We start from the raw sequence: 18,491 nt of genomic DNA, 5'->3' as shown, positions 1-18,491 counted from the left end.
CAGTGGTGTCCGTGCCCTGGGCAGTGGTCAGTGGTGTCCGTGCCCTGGGCAGTGGTGTCCGTGCCCTGGGCAGTGGTCAGTGGTGTCCGTGCCCTGGGCAGTGGTGTCCATGCCCTGGGCAGTGGTCAGTGGTGTCCGTGCCCTGGGCAGTGGTCAGTGGTGTCCGTGCCCCGGCGGCGATTGCGCGGGGCGGTCGCGGTGATCTCTCGTCGGTCGGTAGAGGGCGCCCGTCCCCGGCGTGCGGGGGGCGCTTGGTGCCCCCGGACAGCCCGGACACACCGGACAGCCCCGGACACACCGGACAGCCCCGGACACACCGGACAGCCCCAGCCCCGCGGGTTGGGTGCGAGCCCAGGAGCCGACCCGCCCGTGTGCCACCAGCGTGGCCTTAGTGCTGCCTCTGCCTTCCTGCTCCAGCGAGGGCTCGGGCAGCCCCCAACCTCTGTCCACCCGCGCTGCGGTTGCGCCTCTCGCTCCTTCCACGCGTTAAGCGTCGCCTGTGGATGGAAGGAGCGTGTGACGTGTGCCGGGAGCGGGGAACACATGTGTGTCGGGACAGGGAAGCACATGTATGTCGGAGCAAGGGAGCACACGTGTCCCGGGACAGGGGAGCACACGCGTGTCGCTCGCCTGTAGCGCTCGGTGGGTTCGGGGCTCCGGTGCCCCGTGGCGCCCCGAGGATGCGCTCTCGTCCCGCGCGGTTGTCGCCCATCAGTCGCGCTCTCACGCCTGTGATTGCTGTCGGCGCGGGGCGTGTGCCCGCAGTTGACGCCGGGCAGGGCGCTGTGAGTGCTCACACACGCTCCGTGCCCGTGCGAGCGCGACCAGCGCCGCTCCGTGAGCCTGCTCCATTTCACCGCTGCCAGAAATCCAGCGGCGAGAGGGAAAAAGCCCTCGCCCTACCGCCCCTCCTTGGCGGCGCGGCGGTCCGTGAACCCAGCAGTTTATCCTCCCCCCCCGCTCCCTCCCTCCCTCGCCGGCGCTGCCGCCGGGGCCGCGCCGCGCGCCCGCCCGTGCAGCAGTTCGGCTCGGCTCGGCTCGGTTCGGCTGAGCTCGGCACGGCTCGGCATCATCAGCACAGCTCGGCTCGGCTTGGTTCGACTCGGTTCGGTTCTGTTCGGCACAGCTCGGTTCGGCTCGGCACGGTTCTGTTCGGCTGGACACGGCACATCCCAGCTCGGTTCGGCTGGACTCAGCTGGGCTCGGATCAGCTCGGTTGTGCTCAGCTCGGCCGGGCTCGGCTCGGCTCGGCCGATCCCGGCACATCCCGGCCGGTCTGGGCGCAGCGCGAGGGGGGAGGCGGGCGCTGTTCCTGGAAGAGCCCGGCCCGGGGAGTTGGTCACATTCTTGGCCGGGATTCAATGACTGAGGCAGACACCAACAAACAGAGGGGGGGAGGCGGAGGGCGGGAGGCTGAGCCCGCCTGCATTAGCTCAGCTCTCAGGCACTCTCAGTCACTGCTGGAAAGAGGAGCTGGGAGGATGTGTGCGCTCTCACCGCGGCTCCCCACGGCACAACGAGAGCACCGGCAGAAATAAGGGAAGGAAGGCGAACCGAGAGCCGAGGAGCCCTCCCAGGCCGAGCAGAGGGACCACGAGGGGCAGCGGAGCCGCTCTTCGCCCGTGCGGAGCCCCCGCGCCGCTTCGGCAGTGCCGGAGATTTGGGCCTTTTCTCCGGCGTTGTTCCTTCCACAGACCGAGCGTTCTGCCTCCTCCTGCTTTTTACTTTCCTCCCCCGCGCCTTCCCTCGGTGGATATGGACAGAAGGGAGATCACTGCAGAGAAGCAGCAGCCGCCAGAACATATTTGAGCCCCGGGTGCTCGGAGCGTGGCACAGACTTTTTGTGTTTCTGTGGGTGGTGTGTGTGTGTGTGAGTGAGTGTGTGTTGGAGGTGTGGGAGGAGGGATTGGTTTGCCTGGGGGTTGGCTGAGGGGGTGAGTGCTCGGATGAAGACCTCTTTTTGCCGTGATTCTGTGCTCCATCGGGGCAGCTTGGAGACTTGGAGGGTTTGAAATTGTAACGCGAACCAAGAGAAAAGAAAGAAGAGAGAGACACGCATACAAAAGGATTTATTTCCTCTCCGTTAGTGGATTGCTGAGTGAAAAGGAGGAAAAACACAAGGGTGGGTTGTTTTATTTTGTTCATATTTTTCCTTAAAAAAATCCCTTAAGTGGATTTGCACCAGGGTGGAAGATAATTGGGGATTTTTGCTGTTTGTTTTGGGAATAGAAACTAAAAAATGGAGACTGTAAGTAGAAGCAGCTTCCAGCCTCATCCAGGACTGCAGAAGACCTTGGAACAGTTTCATCTGAGCTCTATGAGCTCCCTGGGTGGCCCTGCTGCTTTCTCAGCACGATGGGCACAGGAGATGTATAAGAAAGACAATGGCAAAGACCCAGCGGAACCTGTACTGCATCTGCCCCCGATCCAGCCTCCTCCGGTCATGCCTGGTCCCTTCTTCATGCCCTCGGACAGATCCACAGAGAGGTGCGAGACCATCCTGGAAGGGGAAACCATCTCCTGCTTCGTGGTGGGCGGAGAGAAGCGGCTTTGCTTGCCCCAGATCCTGAACTCGGTGCTCAGGGACTTCTCCCTGCAGCAGATTAATTCGGTGTGTGATGAGCTACATATTTACTGCTCCAGATGCACTGCTGACCAGCTGGAAATCCTCAAAGTCATGGGCATCCTGCCCTTCTCCGCTCCTTCCTGCGGGCTCATCACGAAAACTGATGCTGAGAGGCTTTGTAACGCTTTGCTTTATGGTGGCACCTATCCTCCCCACTGCAAGAAGGAATTCTCTAGCACAATTGAGCTGGAGCTCACGGAGAAGAGCTTCAAGGTGTATCATGAGTGCTTTGGGAAGTGTAAGGGACTCCTGGTGCCAGAGCTTTACAGTAACCCCAGCGCAGCCTGCATCCAGTGCTTGGACTGCAGGCTCATGTACCCACCTCACAAATTTGTGGTTCACTCTCACAAATCGCTGGAAAACAGGACTTGCCACTGGGGCTTTGACTCTGCAAACTGGAGATCCTATATCCTCCTCAGCCAGGATTATACTGGGAAAGAGGAGAAAGCTAGACTGGGCCAGCTCTTAGATGAAATGAAAGAAAAATTTGACTATAACAACAAATACAAGAGGAAAGCCCCCCGGGTAAGTGGCGCCTGTAATTTTAAAGGGGGCGGGGGGGATTTCGGTAACATTTCTCGATATACCCAAATTGTTGCCAGCTGCTTTTCCTTGGAGTCATTTAGCAATTTTAATCGTGTTCTCCATTCTCCCCGTGTGTGTGTTGCTGTGAAGCAGCAGCTCTTGAGATGGCACATTTATTTCTCTGGTTGTGTTCTGAGCACGGTGTTTGGAGTTTGTTTAAATTACGTATGTGTATTTGTATATTTTACTATACGTGGACCCTGGTCTTTGAAGCCCATCACCCTGCCCCAGACTTTATCTGGAAGTGCGTGAGTTCGGCTCTTAAGGGCTTCTTCACTCAGGGGTCAAGACAAGGGAGAAGTCAGAAAAAAGGAGCAGGTACTGATGGCTCCAGACACAAGTCCGTGCACTCTTCTGGTCGATTGAGTGTCGCCAGGGATGGAGGTGGGGGTTAATGCTCTAAATGGTTGTATGGAAATAAAATGTGCCTGTTAAGAAAAAAATCGTGCCGGTAGTGCAGGTTACTGGTTTTCAGATGAAGAGTGCGGAACGTGAATGGAGAAGTCCCTGCTTTTAGAGTATCCCTGTGGAGCCTAAATTTCACCAGCAGACAGGCTTTTGTATATTGGATTATGTATACATCCAGCAAATGACTCTGTCTAGGGCCAGCTGCAGCAGCTCCTTAAGGTATTCCATGCCGTGCTGTGCTGAGCCAGACAGCTAAAGCACATTTTTTTTTTTTTTTAGGTGTCGCTTGTTTTTCTTTCAGTCTGAGCTGCCTTTAGATCCCAGAATCCCTGGTGTGTGGGTGGGAGGCTGCCTTGGCATCTGGCACCGGTCCTGCTCCATGGGCAGCAGTGCCACAAGGCCTTGAGGACTCCCAGACAGCGGGATGTCTGTCTGGCTCCTGGCGATGGTGCAACTGGCTGGGGATGAGCAATTCTGCTTCCTGCTCCTTCCCCCCGGTGCAAGGGGAAAGCAAACTCCTGCCTCCCGAGTTTTCCCCTGCAGGTTTGTTGCTTGGGCTCTGCCTCATTGTCAGAGATTTCCAAACTTTGGGTTTTTATGTCCGGAGTGGAAGGGCAGTACACAAGGCTGGAAAAGAGAAGCGATATTTAAAGCCCACGGTGAAAAATCTCAATTAACTTACCAAATACCTGTTTAAAGGGTCAGCCACGCACTCTGACTAAGGTAGAGCTTTTATTTCTAAAAAAGTGCAACAAAAATACCCAACCAAAACCCAGATTTTTTTTTTATATATGCTGTGCAAACAGTACAGTAATTCCACAACCAGCCTAGGAGGCCTAGTGAGCCCATCTGACTGGGCTCCACGCTTCTGGATTAGGGAGCAGAGTCTCACTTTTCCAGTTCCAGTTTCTCTCCTGGCCCCCGGCTCAGTCCTTGTCTTCACCCCTCCTTTTCCTCCCCGGAGTGTCAGGACGCTGTGACAAAGCTGGGCTGTAATGAGGCACATTATCCCCGTGGTTGGAGGTGGATGTGTTTTTAATGGCTTGTCTATTCTCCGTCAGTCATGTGCTGAGATGGAATGGTGGGATAGATCTACATGGATGTGAGAGGAGAATATGGCTCTCAAACTGGAAACATTTTTCATGCTGGGAAAGGAATTTCCTAGGGCATGCTTCGTTTGGGAAGTAAAATTAAAAAACCTCCACATTCTTGTTGTAGAAAGGTCTTGTGCCCCTGACTTGGTCATTTCCAGAGTTTAATTAAAATGAATGTTAGTAGAGGAGTACTTTCCTTTTCTTGCAAGGCTTTTTCAGTGTTCTCTTCAGCTGCATCATTTATCCAACACCCCAGGTGAGGCTGCAGGACAAGAACAAGAAAAGGTTACTAAACCTTGACTGTGCCTCAGTTTTTTTGGGGACCCTTTCATAGGTCCTAGTTCAGAATATGAGAAGCACTCTTCCCTCACCCTCCAAAATATGCCTGGAGCGCAGCACTTCTTGCAAGAGTGAGTTAAAGTTATCTAATAGTGAACGCCAAAAATTCTGTGAGGAAATGGTGGCCATCTATTTTTTGGAAAATTTTGCCAGAAATCCATCATGGTGAAATGCTAAGTCTCCTGCATAAATTCATTTGGAAGGTGGCAAGGGGTGAGGTGGGGAAGAATAGAGTGGTGTCTGCTCAGAAGATGGGGTAGAGAAAACAGAATGTTTTATCTCATATTAAGTTTCAAGGCTTTTGAGCTGCCTTCAGGATGCTTCTATTGAACCAGTGCAGTCCTGAGGAGACCCTGACAGTGCTGGCAGTGTTTTGTACGCTTATCCTTCCTTTTCCTGAAGTCTTTTTCCATTGGGCTTAGCCAACGGATATCATATGCTAAGGTCATTTGTGTTGTAGCAGTGTGTGTGGATAATTATGGAGAGATTTAATCAGGCTCTAAGATTGGTAGGCTGTGGCCAGGGGCAAGTAACATTGGAGTAAAGTTTAGATGCCTAGTGAGGAAATGACAGGATGGTCCCATTCCATGTGTGTTAAATCCTGTGTGGGTTTTGTGTGTCTGTGGGGCTCTGGCTGTCTCCGGGGATGAAAGGGTGAAGCACATGTGTCTTTGTGGTGGGCTTCCTTTTTGATGTAGATCTCAGCTTTGCTTTGTTCTGTTTCATACAGAGGTGTTCCTGTGCGTGGCGTGCCATAAGCTGCTGTGTCAGATATTGGATTTTCTGCTTTCAGGAGTGGCCTTATTTTTTCAGTTTCTCTATTTATTTATTTCTCTCTGTGTGTACACGCACTGTGTTGTGTGGTGTGTTTGCCCTGGGGTTCTGGTAGTATGTTGGTAGCATGGGATGCATATGACCAATTTTATGGCTGTTTAAGCAGCAGTGAGTGTTTTGACCTTTTCATGTGTCTCCATGAGGTTTCTGTGATGAGGTCTGGAGATTTCTGCCAGCACAGCTCTGCCTTTTAAGGGTCTGACTTAAATGGAGGAGCTGGGTTGGCACAAGCCCCTGATGCAGATTCAGCGTAGTGGCAGAACTGCCTTTTTTTCCTCTCTTTTTTTTTGTTTCCCTTTTCCTTTTTTTTCCTTGGCGTGGTTTTAAAGCTTTGCTACAAGGTGTAGTTTTTCCTAGATATTTCATTCCCAGTTTATATTTCTCTGTACATCAAGTATCTGTAGTGCATATCCATCCGTCTGTACCAGGAGATGGATGTGTAGCTGCAGAGGTCTCATCTCTCGGTCAGCGGTGTTGGTTGAACAAGACTCCTGTTGCCTGGTCTTGCAACTTGCAGAAGAATCCTTTGTCTAGACCTGTGTGAAGCCAGCAAAGGGTCTTAACCAAAAGCTGGAGGGAGTTGTGACAGCTGGAGCCCCCCCACTAGAGCAGGGACCATAAAGGCCTCAGTCACTATCCTTTACCCTCTTTTAAAATTTTCGTTTTTATATCCTCCTTGTTCATGCTTGGATGAGTAATTGACTGTCCATAAGGTCTTTTCACCTTCCTGCCACTTCCCAATGCTCTTTCTTTTCTTGAGCCCTATAACTTCTCCGTTTTACTTATTTTGTATCCTTCACTGGGTGTTCCACCTTCCCATGCAGGGTTTGTTGTGCTTTGCTTTCTCTCTGCACCAACACGGCTTTTACTTGTGTGGGTGTCCTGTTTCCCTACCTGTCTCATTTCATCCACCATTACTGGCACGCAGCACAACCATTACATTCTGGGGTATTTCTAGAAATTAAAAATGTGAATAACCTGATGGGGTTGCAAAACAGGGTCCTAGATATCCACCATCAGTGCCAAAGCCTTTTTCTTGGGCTCAACCTCTGGTGCCTGGTGCATGTTCTCCTGTGGGACTGATGTGGCTTCAGTGTGTCTGTGGCGCTGCTCTCCTCTCCCGTGTGACAGACAGCTCCCTGCTTGCCTCACATCAGGATGCTCCACTCGCACAGAATTAATTCAGACGCAGCCCTGAAGGCTTTGTTGGTTGCTATTTCCAGAAGAGGAGGGTGGGTTTGACTGTGTCTGTTTCTAACCTTTTTTCTCCAATGCTGAACCGAGCAACATTTCACAGCGCTTTGAGATTCCCCACCTGTGTGCCAGACATCTGTGCCCTGAGCAGGACTGGCTGTGAGCAGGGCCCAGGAGAGCCAGAGCTGTCCTTGCACGCGTGTGAGCACACCCACACACCCAGTGCTGCCGTGTTCCCACGGTTCAAGTCCCAGCAGCACTTCTATGAAGTAGCTGGAAGCCAGAAGCAGCATTCTGGGTACTGACACACAAATGAGCACATGAGGCCTCCCACTTTATTTCACAATGCCTCCCAACCCAGTGCTGCCACAACATGCAGCTCGCTCAGCTGGAGGAAGGTTTAGCCAGGTCAAGTGTGCAGCCGAATCAAAGAACCCAAATTGCTGCGAGTGGAGCGGCGCGGCGCTGGCGTGGCTGGAGGGAGGACGTGGGCTTTTAGGTGCTGCCCAGTGGTTGCTGTGCTGTGCTTTATGGCCACCTGAAAGGCTGCAGGAGTAGGGCTGGAATGTGTGTCTTGTCCTAAAGTCCTGCCTCCTGGCAGTAGTAACCTTTATGTGTTAATAGGGTATATCCTATGGTGGGTGTAGCAGAGAGGTTCTGAGTTTATTCCCTGGCAGTGGTGTTCAGACTGCAGGATGGATTTATTCTTGATGCAAACTGACACAAGAAATACTGTTGGAAAATTTTTGCCTGAGAACTGAGGGTTCAGTTGTTTTCCCATAGAATATTGAAGTCCTGTTTTCTACTTGATGTCCAAGAATTGTTTTCGAGATGCTCCAGTAAAAATTTAGAAGTCCCTAAAACAAAAACATTGACGTCTTGGGGCAGTAGCTTGGTTAAGAAGCCTTTTACAGCTTAAAAGTTGGATTTCAAAAGTGACGCCAGCCTGAATGAAATCCCATGTACCTGGGGAGACTGTCAGTGTTTAAGCAAACATCAGCAGTTTTTCTCAACCGTGCAAACAGTTTTACAGATGTTGTAGATCGAGAACAAAGCAGCAGGTACGTGCATGTGTGTTGGACAAAGAGTGTGCTGTGAATGATCTAATGGTGTTGAGTCAACCATGGCTCTCTCTTGCTGCAGAAGAGTTCCTAAGTTCCTCAAGTCAGTTCTCTTGAATTAGGGAGGGAATTATATGCAATCTCTGCTTTTGAAAATCGCTGCCTAAAATATTTAAACCTCTGCCTCTCCCTCCATTGTCTGGGCTGTCTCGCTTGCCTCTCCATTTCTGTGGTTTCAGGCTTGGGCGTGTGTTCTGCCCAAACAGTAGTGTGCTTTGAAGATGCGTGTAAACACCGCTTATTTTTTGGATGTGCTGGGAGCCCGACACCTGGTCCCTGGCAGGCTGAGAGCCCAGTTATCGCTGGCTGGGGCTGGCTGACCCGGGAGGGTGTGTTTGCACTTGCTGAGAGGCGCCTTTGGATCAGTGTTGTAAAAGCATCTGGAGGCGTCTGCGCCAGGCTGCTCCAAGCGTGTCCGGGCAGCGCAGCAGCCCTGGGCTGGAGCCTCTCGTTCCTTATCTGCACCCCCAGCACCAGCACTGCCAGAGCAGGGGGGCTCCAGAGCCACAGGCATTGGGTGTCTACAGAGATGCAGTGTCCAGTCTCACTGAAAACTCACCTTAGGTTCATCTGCCGGCAGAGTAATTTCACCAAAGCGAAGGGTTTGAATGTCCCCAGTGCCGTAAGGAGTGGGCTGGCTCTTACTGGGGATCACTGGTGATTGAACTCACATTGCTGACTCAGCTGGCCAGACTGCTTTGCCATCACATGAGGAGCTGTGTCTCCATGTGTGAGGTATTAAGACAGAGGTTTTTTTTCTAAAAAATATTTGGCTTGGTTTGGTTGTTTTGGTTTTATTTTAAAGCACACTTTGGACTTGACACTGTAATTCTTACTTAAGAGGGAACTGTCGTGGAAGAGTTACAGCAAAACCAATAGGAGGATCTTGGAAAAAATAAGACAAAAATGACTTATACTGGATTGTGAAGAATCTACTGATAGAATCCCATCAATTACTAGGCTGATCTATTTTAGCTGAGTGGCCGTAGAGCACTTAATTCAAATTAATCTTCACATACAGGAAGCATTACTTTAAAATGTAGGAATATAGCATGTTTTTGTTTGAAGTCTGTCAATTAAAGCATGTGTGCTAATGACACATTTTATTAGATAATATCTACTTTGCATATGTTTTGTGTATCTGGGTAATGTGTATTATGAATTAATAAATCAGCACCAGTTTTTTAATGCCATTCCACTCTCTGTCTCTAATACAGGCAGTGTATATTCTTGGAAAATAATTTCAAAGAAGCAGGTTTGCTCTGAAAAATGTGCTCTGGTCCCTTCCCTCCTCCTTTACACCTTGTGCAGTCTTGTATGCCTTACATTTCATTGTCAGCATAGAGATTCAGACTCAAATCGTTACTGAAATCACCTGCTCCGTATCTTCTGGAGCACCAGAGGTTAATCCGAAGGTTTGGGGCTTTGGAGCCGGTTCTACAGCTCCCACTCAAGCAATCAGCCCACAGTAATTGGAACCAGTTCACCCACAAACCACAGCAGACTCTGTGTAATAGACTCCTTCCTGTGTGTTGACTGGCAGTAGTGGCAGAGACCAGGGACAGACTCTGAACCAGAATGTCCCAGTGCTGAGGCAGAGTGGCTTCACCAAGTTAATGGCCTTAGCTGGTATTTACAGGACTGTGCTGACTCTGAGACCCTGTAGTTCTGCTACTTGAAGTATTTTCATTTTGCTCATTAATGAGGATTTGGCTTAGTAGACATTTGGTGCTCTGATCCTGGTGGACCTCACTGAATGGGGCAACTGAGAGCTGGCTTCAGACTGAAGGGGTTTTGTCTGTTGGTCACTACATGCAAGATTTGGTTTTAAGGTTGTGGTAGAGATCTACCACAGAGATCTTCTCTTCCTGTATTGTCCTTTTTTGTTTGTTTGTTTTTTTAACAATGAAGAAATATGTCTAAGGTTGGGATAAGGATCAGCCTTTTTTGCTGATGCAAATTCAAGGACCGTAAGCTTGGCCTCAGAGTTAAATCTGACGCAGTTCATGGGGTGTGCAGCTTTCCTTGGCGTTGGGGACTCCTGCTGGCTGATAGAGACTGGCCCCTCTGCACTGAGATGATGATTTTACTTTGACTTTTGGTTGGATGAGGTGACGAAAACACTGATACTAATTCGAGCTCTGATCCTGTCAGTGTGTGATGGACAGAGCTCTTCTGGGAGCCAATGGGAATTCCCATGTGTGGAGCTCTTATCATCGCCTCCATCTATGGTTTGGTTGCTATCATGTAAGATTGGGCTTCTCCAAGCAGTGGATGCATATTAACACAGCCTGATAAGCTGCAGAGACATATGTGCTGTGAAATGAGGCAGGTCCTGCCGTCCTAACTCAGGCAGTCTTGTTCTAACAGTCCTGTTTAAAGAGTCAGGGAAAATGTACCCGAGGCTGGAGATTCTATGGGTATGTAAAAATTGCAGCATCATTCTGTATGCTGGAGGTAAACAGCAAAGTAGCTAATCAATAACGTAGGCTCTGGCTTTGTTGTTTATTGATTTCTGTACAGTTACCTTTGCACATGCTTTGTAGAAAATGGGACTTTTATGTTTGGTTTTCTGTAGATTTTTTTTCTTTTTTCTTGAAGAAAAAATGGAAGCTGTTTCTGTTTTGGTATGAGAATCAGTGCCACTGGAAGCACAAGGACTGCTCAGGCTTTAAGGATTAAAAGACAGCAGCAATATCAACAAGATAAGGTAGAGCCTGGTGCTTGTCTTTTCCTGGGGAAGACTTCAGTGATGGATTTGGGGGCCGTGGTACCCTGTGCTTTGTTCCTCGCCCGCTGTTCACTCAGTGGTATCGTTTTATAGAATAAGGTCATTGACTTGGATTGCTTCTTGGTTTCTCAACTCTTTTCACCAGCCAGTTTGTGTAATGTCTGTCTGAAACATTGAGTAAGGGCATTGAAATAGCAGACAGGATATCAAGTGTTCGGAAGTCTGGGTTAAGTATAACAGACAGTTCTGGCTGGTGAAAGGGGAGCAGCCCCTGGAGCTCTCTCACAGCTCAGTCTCTGTGGAAACAGCAGACTCGGGGCTCTGCATCCCTGTTCCAGCTCTTCCCCTCTGTTCCCTCCACACCCATATAATTAATCGTGTGTGGGTGCACCTCTTTTCTAGATATGTCTTCCTTGTTTCTTAGTGGCACAGAATTGTATGTAATAATGTCTCTTTCTAAGGATTACATAAGTTGAAGATGATTTCTCCACTGGGAGAATTATGCAAGTTTAAACTGAAATGTATTTAGAAAGCTTTTATGTGTGTGTTTTCTGACTTGCAATGCAGAGGGTGATTTATTTGCATCCTTAATTGAACAACATCTGTTGGGGTTGGAAGAAAAACCATTTCATATCTTTTCACTGTCATATCCTGCATTTTTATTAAGTCCTCTACCCCCTCCACTTCCCACATTACCTGTGTTACAGGTGGTGATTTTTGTCCAGGTAGATCAGCCAGGCACTCATGTGGGACATCCTTCTGGGCTCTGCAGCACTGTTGATGCATATCTGCTGTAGTGTTTTCTTTCAGTTGTTGGATTTCAGGGAATCATGCAATCATTGAGGCTGGAAAAGACCTCTGGGGTCCTGGAGTCCAGCCACTGATCGCCACCTTGTCTAGAGACACTTGAGTGCCGTGTAAGAAGTCGTTGCCTTTATTACCATTAAAAAGTCTGAAATGCCTCTGTAATGCTGCTCTTGGTATTCTTTGACCATTTATTAAGGAAGTTCCTGCTGCCCTTGAGCAAAATCAAAGTTTGTGTCCCAGGAGAAGAAAGCACTGCAGTCAAGAGTGTTTATTGAACTTGAAGAGGGTGAAACAACTTCTTGTTTCAGTGTGAATTTCTGTGGGAGGCTCTTTGTGTGACTGAGTCCTGGCACCTGTACCCATTCCAGAGGGTGCACAGGTCTGGAGAGCTGTTCCTGCAGTTCCACTGGCATTGGGAGAGTCATTCTCTTTCCATCCCTGTGGAATGCTGGAGTGCTGCACTCATGGTGCTGGGAGCTGCTGTTTCCAGGATCGAGCTCACAAAATTAGTTCTGCTGAGTAGTAAAAAACACAGGTTGCACAGGCATCCTGCTGCTTACTTAGACAGAGGTTGCAGTAGTACCAGTTAGAAGCAGTGAATTACTTTCAATAATTAAAAAACTAACTATTAAATTTTTCTAGGTTCGATATTTTTTCACCCTACAAATTCCTCAAGATTGTTCAGGTTTACCTATTCATAGCAGTAAAATAAGTTTTATAGCTTTTATAAAGAGTAATGGACTAAAAAAGGCAGAAAGTGCACAATATTAAGGCTAAAGTATGGTTTGATTTTGGTAACCTTCATTGATGTAGTGGATTTCAGACTTCCACTTCTGTTATTGTGAATTATATGTCAAACAGGCTTTTCTGAAGCACCATCATTCCACAGTTGGAAAACTTATCTGAGTTGAAAGGATAACAGTCATCCAAAAAAAAAAAATTGCCATTCTTAACTCCCCACTGGCAGTTCCAGTTTATTCAGTGAATTATCTCACCCATGCTGGTATAATTTAGAAATATTCCTTTGAAATAACTGTGTTTAGAGTGGTGCAGAGCTGCTGGGAGAAGTAAATCAGCCTCAGAGGAGCACAGACTGCAGCATCAGGTCCATCATTGATATTTCTTTGTTCCCATTCAGTCACTAATAAGAAACAGGGCATGCAATGAGTCCTTGCACTAATATAGCCAAAGATTTACTTTCATTTGGCTTTTTGCCCTTTTCTTACCACAACAGTGGAGTTTTTTGTAAAACCAGGGGAGCCAAATAACCTTTGGGCCATATTTAGTGACAGACAGGGATAAAAGTGGAGTAAAGTGCTCTCTTTTCCTATCAGTGAGTATGCAGAACTACTGCTCAAAGGTCTTGGCCCTCACAGCCTGCAAATTAGATACTCCTTTTCTAAAACCTTAATTTCTAAAAACATTTCTGTGACAATCTTTTTTTATAATGGATTCATTGATCTTTCTTTTGCCCTGTTGATTCTAGAGCAAAGGTATTGTATTGAAGACTACTGAGTTCTGAAGGAAAAAATTGAATTATATTTTTATTATTATATGGTTTTATACTTTTATTATATAAAATTGTGAATACAAAATAAAAGTAAATCAGTAATTTTGAGGGGAAAAAGGAGTAGGAGTTGGCAGTGCCTTAACTACTCTTTGCTTGTATTTGTTGTATGACTTTCTTGATTATTTGTAGCATTAACTTACTCATGTGTCTTTTAAGTAAATTTGGTCTTTTTGCAGTTTTTTGGCAATTAACCTAGCTGTTATGAGGCTTGAAAGAATATCATCTGCACACCTGTTTAATGTTAAAGATGAGGCATTCAGTGCTTTGTGGCTTTAGCTTGAAATTCAAGTTGCTTTGAGTCATCCCTTTAGTCTTTTGTTTGGGTGGAAAAAAGGAGTGGCAGCAAAGGGCCTGCAGCTAAGAAATGAAAGAGTTGAATTAGGTTTTAGAAATGTTAGTCTTGGCATTTGGGCCATTTGCATTTGTAGAGATCGTCATGCTTCGCTTTAGTTGGGGTTGAGCAGTTCGGAGCTGGGGATGGAGAATGTTCCACGTCTCTGTCCCAGTCACTCCGCAGAGGTACTGGGACAGTGGGGAGGAGCTGGAGTGGGAGCTGTGGGCTCACTTTCCACTGCATTCCCTCATGGGGATTATTGCCTCACCTGTATTTCCATGCTGTGGTGCACAACTGACTCGTTTTTTTCCTGACAGCAGCTTCTAATTCTGTGACCCAGAGGACTCTCCACTCTTTAAATCACAAACTGAGTCCATGGGACACAAACTGCTACCAAAGAATCGCAGTGTTCTCTTTGTTTCCCTTGTTTTGGGTTGTTTTGTGAAGCTTCATGAGTTCCTGCAGCTCCAGGAGAAGCGACAGTGGCACAAGCAGAGGGGACAGCGTGTGGGGAGGTTCCCAGCAGGAACATCTTCCCTGGAATCATGGCTGAGAATTGTGTGAGCAGCCCAAGCTTGTGTGACATCACTGCACTGCTTAGTCCTGCACTTCCATTGGTGTACCCATGGTGAGCTTTAACTCCTGCCGTTAGAGAAAAGAGAATATTCTAAATGTCCCTGTGCTCCACACCTTGAGGGTCTTTACCCAGTTCTCTTGGCCTGGGATGCAGCCAGGATAATCCACGTGGCATCAATGCTGTCAGGGAAACCCTGCCAGGGTTCGATGCAGGGAAAGGGAAGAAGTTGGAGCTTCCCTGCCCCAGACCCTGCCGTGGAACCTGGACTGCCTCGCTCCAGCCTCTGTGGTTTGACTCCAGTGAGGTCACTGGACTTGGTCCAAATTTATTAAAATGTATCTCAAAGTGGAAATCACTCCCAAATGTGGCCAGGTTTTCCTCACTGGCAATAATCTGAGGGTCACATTCTGCTGAGATGTTACAAGTGAAAATTTTAGTAATTGATGGGATTTCAGTGGAGGTTTTCCTTTCAGATGTCTATTTCAACATTTGAATTCTGCTCTTACAAATTTACATGCAAATTTATAATTTAGGTTTCTAAAAATTTTATCAAATTTGTCCTTGTTAGCTGGACTAATTTATTGGTGCAGTTTTCTCGTATTATAACTTGATTTGATTTCAGTGGAGTCACACAAAACTCCATATATTCCTTTGTTTCTAAGAGGGATGCTCATTCATATGCTTGTAAAGGAGCAGCTGGATCCCATCTTAGCAGATGTGAAACCCTTACATTGAAATTGCTGTACTTCTTGTATGTGGGTTTTGTCCTTGAAAAAATCTCTTATTAATTAGATCCCCCTCACTTTTGAACTTTTTTGCTCCCTCAGCCAAAATCTTAATTCCCTGTGACATCAGAATTAACTGCTGTAGACAATTATGATGTCACAAAGTCTCAGGGAAGAGAAATATGGAGACACACAGATCCTGCTCAAACCAATTTCTTAACTAAGAAAAGGTTGCTTGGGTTTTGTTTTCATTTTAAAACCAAAACCAGTTTTTGCCTCAGATTATCATGTCAAAGTAACAGTTGAGTTGGTCCAAATTCACCCTCAGCCGTCGTGTAAAGGCTTCTCCAATCTGTGGTTCCTCCTTGGGCAGGGGAGAGCTGCAGCTTTGGGCGGTGTCACCATAGGGCCAAAAGTGAATTGCAGCCCTGGAAAATTTGGTAAAGACCAGCAGGGCAGAGCCATGTCCCGAAGGAGAAGTCTGCAGAAGTAAATTCGTAATTACCAGCTCCGTTGCTCCTCTTCCTGCTGGTTTGGACACACTTGGTAGCGCTTCTTTTCCTTCTTTTTTTTGGAGGGGGTGTGTGGTGGTGTTTTTGTTGTTAGGTTTGTTGGTTTGGGTTTTTTTCTCCAAGCTCCTTCTCTAGGCTCTGTGCCCGAGTGCATCTCGGGATTTCCCTTTTGCTGAATGAGCTGCTTGTTTGAGAGGGAGGAAGTAAGGTCCCTTCTGGATTAGGAGGGAATGGGGGTGGAGGGTGGGGAAATGTCCTGTTTCATATGCAAAGCACACTGAACTGAAAAAACCCCACATGAAAACCTTTTAACAAAACCATCCATGTCACAGACTGGCAGAGCAGCTGCTGGCTTTGTTAGGGAGAATATTAATGTTTCAAAGACTTACAGAACCTTTTAAAATGAGATAAAGAATTGATTTTATTTTTTTTTTTAAGATACAAGATGAGGTAAAAAAATACCTCCTTATCAATATCTGTGAATGGAATGTGCAAATCAACTGATGTGACACCAACTTCTACACCAGAGTGGTGAGATGTTATGATCTACACTCTTCTTTTGGAGACTGGAATGCCAGAATGGCCCTGATTCTCCAGGTGCTCATGTGTACATTGGTGTAAGAACTCTCACTTGAAAAGCAGATTATTGAGAGGAACTCCTAGAACCGGTTTTTACCATGTGGAGAGGTTGTGTTCCTGACTCTGAGTCTTTACCCACTTTAAAAAAACCTCATCTGGCCTCCTTGGAGCAGAGCTTCTGCCAGGCTGGATTCATCCTGCACACCTTGGGTCATTTGGGATGGGAATGGCAGATAGTTGTGCATTTTCCTTGACTGTAGTTGATCTTAAGAGTCAAAGTGTTTCTTTGCTGCTACAGGTCTGGAGGCTTGCTCAAACCTTCCTTAAATGCACACTAAGTTTAGTGGTAGAGAGGGACAGACACTGATACTTTTTATCCTATGGTTATTGAAATGAAGGTATGGGAGTTTTCCAAGTAGAAATGGATTCTCTTGGTTGTAAACCCATTTTTTAGAGTAACTGGGAGCTGCATGGATGAGCAGACAGTGATCATGGGTTAAATAGTAGGGAAATAAAACAGGTATAAAACATTTGCTGTAGTTCTGAATATTACTATTGGAGTAGTAACTGATTGCAGAGAGTTCTGTTCTAATGTTCCTCACAAAACCATGTTGAAAATCTCTGCTGAAAATTTCTATTTCATTCAGAAACTGGGCATTGTTTTTGTCTTATAACTTAGTTTATGTTACTGAGCTGCCTTCCTGTACAAGGAAGTGCTTGTGTAATGCCCAAGCCATTCCCATTCCTCACTGAATGATATGCAAATCTAGTCAATTAAGCAGGGGGGATTTAATTAGCAGTTTAAGTTCATGTGTGAAGTGTCTTGCCTTAATTACTTAACAGTTTTGTTGCAAATTTGCTAAGGTTTTTTTTTTTTCCCACAGAACTATCAAAACTGTGATTATATTTATTTATTTATTTTATTTTTTTGGTAACATTTTCCAATCCTGAGCATTGTCCAGTGCCTCTAACCTCTGTGTGCGTGTGTCCCCCTCTTTCTGCAGCTCTTTTCAAAACTGGAGGGACAAAGCAGAGCTATGGTTATTGTCTCAGAGCAGAACAACACATAGAGGAAAGAAAAGAAGGAACTTGGGAGTGAAAAGCCATTTATTTGTTGTTTTTTTGCAGCTAGGTGACACCATTATAGTATCAGTAGCAGCCTGAAGGAGCCCTCAGGACCATGTCGGGGGTGGATGCTGTGGCTTTCTGGCCCAAGGGTTTGATTGCAGCCTGATCCAGGCTGTGGGATGGAGCCATCCTGAACTCTGATCCCTTGAAGAGCCTTTCTTGATGGACTGAAGGTGTCCATCTGTTTGTCTCTCATGGCAATGTGCCAGTTGTGATCCTTTTCCTGCTCCCTGGCTCCAGTTTTGGATCTGTGATGTGCATGCATGGAGGAGAGGCTGGTGAGGAACAAGAACATTTTCACATCCAAGGGCACTGCACCAGATTTACAGGTGTGATCCAGTGATTTTTTTAAAGGGTCTGTTCTTTAGGATTGACATAACTTTTTGATTTCCCTTCACTACCTTGTGAAATTTTGTCTTCCACAAAGCACGAACTGCCTTTAACTTCTCTGGGTAGTTGATGCTGTAGTGGTGACATCCTGGGTTTAGAACTTTCAGACTTGAAAACGGGGTTTCTGCTACACGGGAGTTTGAGACACATGGGTAGGAAAGTACTGCATTAGTTCTAGTGACTAATTCTCACATCTGGGCATCTTGTAGAGAACAGATTTTAAATAATTCAATGCACAGATTGAATTGTCTGCAGTAGGAGCATTGTTAGAATCACTTCAGTCAGCAGACTTCCAGTCTGGGCAAAAGGCTGGGGTGCTCATGTTACCTTCAGGTCCTTGGGTTAAAGGATCCTGTTTAAAGATTTACTGTAGCACCCTGTGATGGGAAATTCACCCTTTTAATAATTCTCTTTATGAAGACAGGACTCCTCATTTCATGTAACTGCTCTTTATAAATTGCTTTTGTGAAACAAAGTGATCAAAAAAAAGAATAGAACCACTACACTTCTTACAGGCAGAGACTGAAATCCTGAGTTATCTCCACCACCCAACCCCCAATATTAGTGGAAATGCCAAAGAATACTGTAATACAAAGCACTTCTCCCTCTCCATGGCACGCAGCACATTTCATATCAGCCTGTTGAGGTCTTACTTCCTAAGTGCGATGTAAGGGGCTCAAGAAAGCAAAAGTTACCAAAGAGCATGGAGTGACCTGACCTGTTTGGTTTCCAGAGGTGTAAACGATGTGATTCAGAGTTTTCATTTTGCTTTTAAATTTCATACCACTTCTAAAAATAGAATAATAAAAAATACCCACTTTTAATTGGATGTGTTCATTCCTTCATTTTTTTCTTGTGCTTTCCCAAGCTACATTCTGGAGGCATTTTCTGCAAATTTATTATTATTACTAATCTTATTAAGATCCTGCATTGGTAC

General features: G+C 46.7%; 1 protein-coding gene across 1 annotated transcript in view; it reads left to right on the top strand.

The window, feature by feature from the left end:
* Positions 1-1,446: 1,446 nt before the first annotated feature.
* SKI (SKI proto-oncogene) overlaps positions 1,447-18,491 on the top strand; it is a 101,640-nt gene continuing 84,595 nt past the window's right edge. Inside the window, exons 1-2 of the mRNA XM_042032008.1 lie at positions 1,447-2,122; positions 2,230-3,151. Of these exons, the coding sequence (XP_041887942.1) occupies positions 2,240-3,151 (912 nt within the window). The 5' untranslated portion in view covers positions 1,447-2,122; positions 2,230-2,239. The remainder of the gene's footprint in view (positions 2,123-2,229; positions 3,152-18,491) is intronic.

The sequence above is a fragment of the Corvus kubaryi genome, unplaced genomic scaffold (assembly GCF_017639235.1).
Source record: "Corvus kubaryi isolate FWS band 111438036 unplaced genomic scaffold, C.kubaryi_AGA036_p1.0 37352, whole genome shotgun sequence".
In the NCBI taxonomy this organism is placed as follows: domain Eukaryota; kingdom Metazoa; phylum Chordata; class Aves; order Passeriformes; family Corvidae; genus Corvus; species Corvus kubaryi.
Note: the sequence above shows the minus strand (reverse complement) of the source record. Positions and strands in the feature narration are given on the sequence as shown.